Genomic DNA, 9,249 nt, shown 5'->3' on the forward strand with positions numbered 1-9,249 from the left:
CCCTAGTGGCTTCACTGCATTTTCATTGGCTGGGGACAGCCCCCTTTCAATGCTGCAGCATCCCAAAGACGCTGCAGCTGGAGGCAGGTAACTGCACCTCTTGCAGCTGATTTCTAGAAAATTTCTAGAAAATCACTTTATCCAGTATGAAAATTGAGAAACTTGAGAAAGCTTTTAAGTACCTGCCTAAGATGGCTTCCAAGATTTTTGCCCTCTGGTATGTACACTTTCTCCCAGTTATTCAGTCAGACACAATCAAAATTCCTTCTGGTGCTGATGTGAAGGGAGTGTGCAGCTGTAATTAAGGTCCCAAATGAGTTGATCTTAAAATAGGAAGATTATCCTCTGTGGACCTAACTTAATCAGGTGAGCCCTTTAAAAGGACTGCATTCTTCATGGAGAGAGAGAGATTCAAAGCATGAGAGGGATTCCAGGTGAGGGAGAGTCTCCATTGCTGGCTTTAAAGATGGAGGGGGCCATGTAGCAAGGAATTCGGGCAGCTTCTAGTGGCTGAGAATGCCCTCTCGCTGACAGCTGGCAAGGGGACAGGGACCTAAGTCTTATAATTGCAAGGAACTGAATTCTGTCATAACCATGTGAGCTTGGAAGAGAACCATGAACTCCAAATGAGAGTGCAGCTCAGGAACACCTTGATTTTAGCCCTTGTGAGATCCTGAGCAGAGAACCGTGTCACACTGGACTTGGACTGTTGACCTATAAAACCGTGAGCTAATAAATGGGCTTTGTTTTAAGCTGCTAAATTTGTGATAACTTGTTATGCAGTAGTAGAAAACTAACATATTGCTCATCATATTAAATCCAAAATTCTTACGTAGTTTCCAAGGCTTTACATGATCCAACCCTTGCCTGCACCTGTGGTGTAATCATGTACTCTGTCCTCCAGGCACCAAACTTTAACAACATCTGCTTTCCTTTCAAACATGTTGCACTCTTTTCCATCTTGGAGGCTTGTACTAGCTTCTCCTTCAGTTTGGAAAACTTTTTCCTGAGATTTTCCTGACTATGGCTTAATAAAACTTTTATTATGGAAATTTCCAAACACACGTGAGTAAGGAGAATAGTATTTAGAATGAATCCCCACGTTCAGCTAGCTGCAATAAACATATGGCCTTTTTCATCTATATTCCTCCTTCTGGCTCCTCCTGCCCTTTCCTTACTGGATTTTAAAATTTATTTTTAATTGTAAAATACATATAAAATAAAATTTACTAGCTTAACCATTTTAAGTATACAGTTCAGTCTGTTAAGGATGTTTACATTGTGCAACCAATCTCTAGAACTTTTTGCATCTTGCAAAACTGAAACTCTGTATCTGTTAAACAATAACACTCCATTCCCCGCTCCCCCCAGCCCCTGGCAAACACCATTCTACTTTCTAGCTCTATGAATCTGACTACTCTAGGGTCTCATATAAGAGAAATCATACAGTATTTGTCTTTTTGTGACTGGCTTATTTTACTTAGCATAATGTCTTAAAGATTCATTCATGTTGTAACATGTTCCAGAGTTTCCTTTTTTTTTAAGGCTGAATAATATTCCACTGTATGTATATATAACATTTTGCTTATCCAAGCAAAATCTGTTGAGGGACACTTGGGTTGCTTCCACCTTTTGGTTATTGTGAATAATGTTGTTATGAACATGGGTGTACAAATATCTTTGAGACTCTGCTTTCAACTCTTTAGGTGTAACCCAGAAATGGGATCACTGGATCATATGGTAATTCTAGTTTTAATTTTTTAGGAACTGCTATACTGTTTTACACAGTGACTTCCCCCTTGTACAGTCCAAAGTACAATGGCCAAGCAGCCTACAGTGGCCTTAAACTGACCCTTGGCCCCTCATGTGAGTACCTACCATAGACAGCAGCCCTCAGAGTCACAAGCAAATCAAAGTTCCTGGTATGACTTCCCCAGCAGTGCTAATGGTTAACTATCTCCCCTGCCTCCCAGCACCTTCCCCTTACGTGCCCATTAGTTAAGACCCACATGTGGCTTACCAAAATTCTGCTCTTTTTGTTTGAATTGATTAATCCGGCCTTAACCTGGAACCCAAAACACTCTATACATGGACCTGAATAAAGGCATGTGCCCTAGGTCCTGCCTCTCTCTGTCTGCACACTTCCTTGACCTCCCTGTATGGCCCCTTGAGGCACGCTGGGTACTGCCTCCAGGACCTGTGAGTAATAAACTTCTCTATTTCAAGCCCTGTGTGGTCTGTTGTTGAACCATGGTTTGTAATCTGGCACCTTGTGATCCACTTAATAAGTGTTAATCTAACAAATTCATAACAGTGCCCAATCTACTTTTTAAACAAATGTTTTCTTCAGTATTATTTCATGTTGATCTGTATTTTTATTATACATTTACAGATCACTTTAATGTTATTTTATTAATTGTTAAGACAACAGCTATAATAGCAATTGTGGTAAGCACCTGGGAAAACAGGAACAAGATGTATAATGGCCTTTGGAAATTTTTTTGGCTCATGAGCTATAGATTTAAGCTTATTTTTGTAATTCACAATTCAACTACTTTATTCGTTAAGATATTTCACAATACTCCAATTTGAGTGAGTTGATATCTAGGGTATTGGTTTTCTGAACAAAATATTAGGAAATTGTGTGGGTCAGCTTCATCCAAGGGATAATGGTTAATTTTCTGTCTCCTATACGAATTAGATGAACTTGTGAGTCCTTTGGAGATAAACATTCACATGACCAAACTGTTGACTCTGCTATGGCCAAGAGATTTTGCTTTATAGATAACATGATTTCATTCACATGGATAAAGCAATCATCCAATACAAAAAGCTGCAGAATGAGGCAGAGGCATAATAGGGTAAGACTGGAGGTGCTAAGTGGTTGAAACCAGAGATATTGCACACAATTTGCCCACATTGATTAAGCCCTGGCCAACTCAATGAAAGCTTGTCAACCTCACAAATCTAATTTTGATATGGAATACTAATTTGGATAAATTATCCTGATGCCCTGATTAATTGCCCTATTTTCTTTTAATGGGAAATTTCACATTGAGCTTTATTTTTTGTGGGGGGTAATTTATTATTGAGACATCTGGAGAGACTTTATTGCATTCTCTTTTTTTGGATTATTTAATTTGGTTTGGTTTGTGAAAGCACCAATTTAAGAGAATGTTTATTTCTTCAGCCGGCAAGGTAGAGTAAGTACTTTAGTTCCTCTTCACATCCCATAGTGGCCGTGGCCTCAGTAACTTCCCAAACCCAGGAGTGTAAAGATGCACACAGCAGGACATCTGTAGTTTCTTTTCCAGCACTAGCTCCTAAGGTATATATCCAGTTGGAACAGAACTGAAGAACATTCTCCTATCAAAAGAACTATAGTTCACCATCTGACAGCTTGAGTAATGTGCCTACAGGCCAAAGGGCCCGTTGGATGCTTTTGGTATGCCAATCCTTTGGATGTCTAAATGTGCCAACCTACCTTCTGATGGCCTTAGTCTCACTCACTACTCTTGGAGCAGTTGAAGGTTATCTGAAGGAGACCCTAAGGAACTGCTACAAAGTATTTTACTTTTACCTGTATTTAATCCTGTTGTATTGATATTATGTGGCTACGTAAAAGAGAAAAAGTAAAAAAACTCACTGAAATCTAAACAATAGAATAAATTGTAAATGTGAAGTTTCTCCCAGTGGGGGACAGACACTTTCAAACCTCACTCTTAGTCCCTGGGCCTCCTATCATTCTTTTCAGGGCCAGCTTCACCTCTCCGTTCCGCAGAGTATAGATGAGGAGGTTGAGGAAAGGAGTGATGTCTGTGGGGAATAGGGCAGCTGCCCCATCCAGGGGGCTGTTGGTTTCAGGCCTCAGGTAGATGAAGGCACAGGGCACATAGTACACGGTTATCCCGGTTACATGGGCTCCACAGGTTGAAAAGGCCCAGTGCTGCCCTTCAGCTGTACGGATTCTCAGGATGGCCTGAATGATCTGTATATGGGAGAGGAGGATCAGGAAGAAGCAACTGGCAACCATCACACCAATGTCCACAAAGGTCACAAGCTCATTGACTGTTGTATCAGCACAGGCCAGTCTCAAAACTGCAGGGATGTCACAGAAGAAGTAATCTACCTGGTTGGGCCCCCAGTAAGGCAGATGGAAGGTTAGGATGGCCTGGAGAGCCCCATGGCCGGATCCTGCCACCCAAGCTCCAGCCACGAGCAAGGTACTCAGCTTAGCATTCGTGAGAACGGGGTAGTGCAGGGGCCAGCATATTGCCAGCTACCTACCGTAGGCCATCAGGGTGTAGAGGAAGCACTGGGTGCTGCCCCAAAAGTGATAGAAGTAGAGTTGAGCCACACAGCCACCAAATGGGATGGGTTTGATGCCTAAAGTGAAGTTCATCATGAGGTGAGGGATAATGATGAAGGAGATGCCCATGTCGATGATGGAGAGAACACCAAGAAAGGTGTACATGGGACGGGGGTGGAGCTTGGATGTCTACCCAGACAGTAATTAGAATGAGCAGTTTTCCCAGCTGAGTCAGGATGTAGATTAGCAAAAAGAACACAAAGAGAAACATCTTTAGCAGGGATGGGTAGGGAATTCCTGTCAGAATGAACTCAGTCAACACGTGCTGTTGACTCTCCATCCTCTGGAGAGATTTTACCTAGAAAACGGACGAAACAGGAGTTTAGCATGGAGGTGAGAGGGAAGTGAGGAGGAACAAGAGAAAGAGATGAAAAAAAGAAACAAGGGACAGTGGCAGAGAAAATTCTCTCTTATGTGGAAAGATGACAAATAGGGAGAAAGTAGGTTCTAAGGCAGGGGTTGGCCTGTTTTATAAATAAAGTTCCTTTGGAACACAGCCACGCTCATTTACTTACGTATTGTCTGTAGCTGCTTTGGTGCTACGATGACAGAGTTGAGTAGATGTGTTTGGATTGCAAAGCCTAAAATATTTACTCTCTGGACCTTTACAGAAAGAGTCTGCTTGTAGGTGTTTGCACCTAGAACACTTTGGTGAAAGATTAAAGGTTAACTGGAAACAACATGTGTGGGAAAGGACATTTGTTTTGTTTGATGGTCTGCCAGTTCAGAAACTTCCAGAGGCCACTGGCTTGTTCTTGTCTCTTCCAGGACATAAACTTACATAGAGTAGGGAGTATGCAGAAAGCAAATGAGAAGATTCATTTTTTCCCCTTTGTAGTAGACAGAATAGAATAGAATTTTGATTAAATGGCTAGTTGTGTGTGACAGTGCTTGATACTACACAAGTCTACTCTTTAAGTGGTTTACAGTTAAAGGAAGAGAATGGGGCTTCCCTGGTGGCGCAGTGGTTGAGAGTCCGCCTGCCAATGCAGGAGACACGGGTTCGTGCCCTGGTCCGGGAAGATCCCATGTGCCGCGGAGCGGCTAGGCCTGTGAGCCATGGCCGCTGAGCCTGCGCATCTGGAGCCTGTGCTCCGCAACGGGAGAGGCCACAACAGTGAGAGGCCCGCGTACCGCAACAACAACAACAACAACAACAACAAAAGTTCATTGGTAACATTAATCCTCAGTGTCCTGAAGCTACAGCTTTGTCTGTGATCTAAATAACAATTTTAAGAGTTTGATTGTTCATTCTGCCAAAGATTCCAACCTGGTGTTGCTGCTCTATTTCTTTCTTTCTTTCTTTTTTTTAAAAAAAATATATGCTATTTTTAAAAAAGTATTTATTTGGTTGTGCTGGGCCTTAGTTGCAGCAGGCGGGCTCCTTAGTTGCGGCTCACTGGCTCCTTAGTCGTGGCATGGGAACTATTAGTTGCAGCACGCACATGGGATCTAGTTCCCTGACCAGAGATCAAACCTGGGCCCTCTGCATTGGGAACACAGAGTCTTACCACTGCGCCACCAGGGAAGTCCCGATTGCTGCTCTATTTCTAGACCTAGGTGTAGTAGAATTAAGGGCAAGTTCTAAAATTAAACAAGTCAAATTATGTTACCATGAATCTGAAGTTCCCATCTCCTTTCATTGTCTGGCATTCTATCACACTGAGCGATTCTCAAAAATGTAGACCATTGCCTGTGGGGGTTAGCAGGATTTTCGTTTAACAGAGAACTAGTTTGTGAAGATATTGATGCAATGTGTTTTTGAATTGTGACCTGATTAAAATATAAAAGGTCATCTAGTACAAACATGTTTGAAAAAGATATGGAAATCATTAGTGGACAACAAATTGACTATAAATCTGTAATACTGATCGTTTAAAAAACTGTTAGTGGCTGATTTGCCCAGGGGATGGGCATCTTTTTAAATTAGGCAAAGGCACAGGCTTGACCCCGTTTCAGTGGATGAGTTTTGCTTAATTCTGGTTCCAAATTACATACCTAACTCTAGTCACTCATATCTCAAATGGCCATGAAGAAAACTTTAAAAAAATTCATCAGTTTTTGAAAATCAACTCAAAGCAATTTTTTAAGCTATAAAAAGCATCTCAAATACTTGGAAAAAATACAGTCTATTGTCATTTTATGAATTTTACAATAAGACATGAAAAACTGAAAATAATCTAAAGAGGAGTAACATTAGAATTAATATACACACAAATACAATGAGATGAGAAAAATTTTGAGTTACTAAGTCTGAGAAATTAGACTAAAAGTTTCTGTTAAAATATAACACCCTTATAAGCAATGGGTTTAAACTGTCTGTTTAAAATAGTCACTAAAACAGAAATTGGATTACAGTTCAACATCTGTCCTTCAAATTTTGAGTAGAGTACCTATCTTGCAGGTGGGAGAAGGGACCTGGCAAGGACTAAATGGCAAAGAGCAAAGATGGAACCACCAGAAAACTCCAAGATGCCCTTACCTTCTCTGGTTGGCACTGAATCTAGGCAGTGAATGAGCCTCTGAAGAAGGGTAGCTTTGGAGAAAGACGTAGCCAATGGAAGGCTTGGGGACATTGAGTCATCCTGATATAAAAAGGCTAAATGGTAACTGCATAGTTAGACTTACCAGGCAGTAAAGAAAATTTCTGTGAGAGATGAAAGATAAAAATATTGATTAATGAAGCAAGTAAAGACACTGAGGAATAAAGTGACTTGGAGAAACCCCCTTGCACAGTGTTTGGACCAAGCATTTATCTATATCTGAAACTTACTCTGCAATCATCTGTATTTGGGAATATTTTCCTCTCTTTTTAGCACCTCAGTGATCAAGTCCTGTAGGTGACACTTAACTCTGGAAAACTGGATAGGACAAGGGCGGCTGCTATTTGGGGGAGAGAGAATCACCTTTACCTGGAGGTGTCAGCATCCACAGAAAATCCTTTCTCAACCCGGAATACGAGATATAAATCTGTTCCTAGAGAGATTTCAATGGTTTTGGATCTCACTGGGTCAGCAGTAGTTATTGTGAAGAACTTGTGGCAGAAGACCCAGTTAGTCAGTTCTGGCTGGATCAGAATGAAGGACCAAACTATTGAACTTGATTTATAATTTGCCTGCTTATATGTAGACCTCCTTTCCCAGTCTCCTTATGAACTGAGGGAAGAGTTGTTGCTCCCACTGAAGGTAATTGCTAAAGTTGGTCTCATGTTCTGTTACTTCTTTCTCCCCCCCCCAGAGTTAATTGGAGTGTGTGAGAACTTTGGCTTGGGGAATATGGTAATAACACCCCTGTGATAAGACAAAACCTATACCCATGGTTTGTCTCCTGGGAAACTCCCTTAGTTTCTAGCTTTTTCCAGGTTGTTTTTTTTTTTTAGCTTTTTCCAGTTTTGTAACATCATGTAGGACAAAGCCTATGAGGCTTAACAGGGCTTGTTGATAATTTCACATCTGTGATTGCTTTTTTGTTCCAAAAACAAATTTGGAAAAAAAAGGAAGAAAAAGCTAATGTGGTTGTTACTGGTCAAAAATGTTTTCAGAGCTGTACATTCCCATTTTATGAAACTCATATTTCATAATTACTAAGGTGCTAAGGTAGAACCACATAAACTAGGAGAAACACAGAATCTCAGGGTTATAGGGACATGAGAAATCATCCAATCCAACTATCACCTATAATACTTCGTCATGCTCCCTGGTCAGCGATTTTTTTAAAAATTTAAGTATAATTGACATACAATGTTACATTAGTTTCAGGTGTACAACATAGTGATTCAATGTTTATATACATTAGGAGACAATCACCATGTTAAATCTACTTACCATCTGTCACCATTTAAATTTATTACAGGGGAGCAGGCAAGATGGCGGAAGAGTAAGACGCGGAGATCACCTTCCTCCTCACAGATACATCAGAAATACAGCTACACGTGGATCTTCTCCTATAGAACACCCACCGAACGCTGGCAGAAGACCTCAGACCTCACAAAAGGCAAGAAACCCCCCACGTACCTAGGTAGGCAAAAGAAAAAAGAATAAACAGAGACAAAGAATAGGGACGGGACCTGCACCAGTAGGAGGGAGCCGTGAAGGAGGAAAGGTTCCCACACACTAGAAGCCCCTTCGCGGGCGGAGACTGTGGGTGGCAGAGGGGGAAGCTCCGGAGCCTCGGAGGAGAGCGCAGCAGCGGGGTGCGGAGGGCAAAGCGGAGAGATTCCCGCACAGAGGATCGGTCCCGACCAGCACTCACCAGCCCGAGAGGCTTGTCTGCTCACCCGCCGGGGCGGGAGGGGGCTGGGAGCTGAGCCCAGGGCGTCAGTCGGGTCCCAGGAAAAGGTCTGGAGTTGGCAGAGTGAAAACAGCCTGAAGGGGCTAGTGCGCCACGGCTAGCCGGGAGGGAGTCCGGGAGAAGTCTGGAGCTGCCGAAGAGGCAAGAGACCTTTTCTTCCCTCTTTGCTTCCTGGTGCGCGAGGAGAGGGGTTTAAGCGCGCCGCTTAAAGGAGCTCCAGAAACGGGCGCGGAGCTGCCGAAGAGACAGGAGACTTTTTCTTGCCTCTTTGTTTCCTGGGGCGCGAGGAGAGGGGATTAAGGGCACCGCGTAAAGGAGCTCCAGAAACGGGCGCGAGCCGCGGCTGTCGGCGCGGACAGCAGAGACGGGCGTGGGACACTAGGGTTGCTGCTGCCGCCACCAAGAGACCTGTGTGCGAGCACAGGTCACCCCCCACACCGCCCCTCCCGGGAGCTCCTGCAGCCCGCCACTGCCGGGGCCCCGGGATCCAGGGACAGCTCCCCCGGGAGAACGCGTGGCGCGCCTCGGGCCGGTGCAGCGTCACGCTGGCCCCTGCCGCCGCAGGCTCGCCCCGCATCCGTGCCCCTCCC

The 9,249-nt window shown here is 43.3% G+C and overlaps 1 protein-coding gene across 1 annotated transcript in view; it reads right to left on the reverse strand.

Moving 5' to 3' along the window:
• Window positions 1-3,709: 3,709 nt before the first annotated feature.
• The window catches only part of LOC102993112 (olfactory receptor 10G3), a 15,258-nt gene continuing 9,718 nt past the window's right edge, over window positions 3,710-9,249 (reverse strand). Inside the window, 2 exon segments of the mRNA XM_024133267.1 lie at window positions 3,710-4,495; window positions 4,497-4,667. Coding sequence (XP_023989035.1) covers window positions 3,710-4,495; window positions 4,497-4,667 — 957 coding nt within the window.

The sequence above is a fragment of the Physeter macrocephalus genome, chromosome 11 (assembly GCF_002837175.3).
Source record: "Physeter macrocephalus isolate SW-GA chromosome 11, ASM283717v5, whole genome shotgun sequence".
Lineage (NCBI taxonomy): Eukaryota > Metazoa > Chordata > Mammalia > Artiodactyla > Physeteridae > Physeter > Physeter macrocephalus.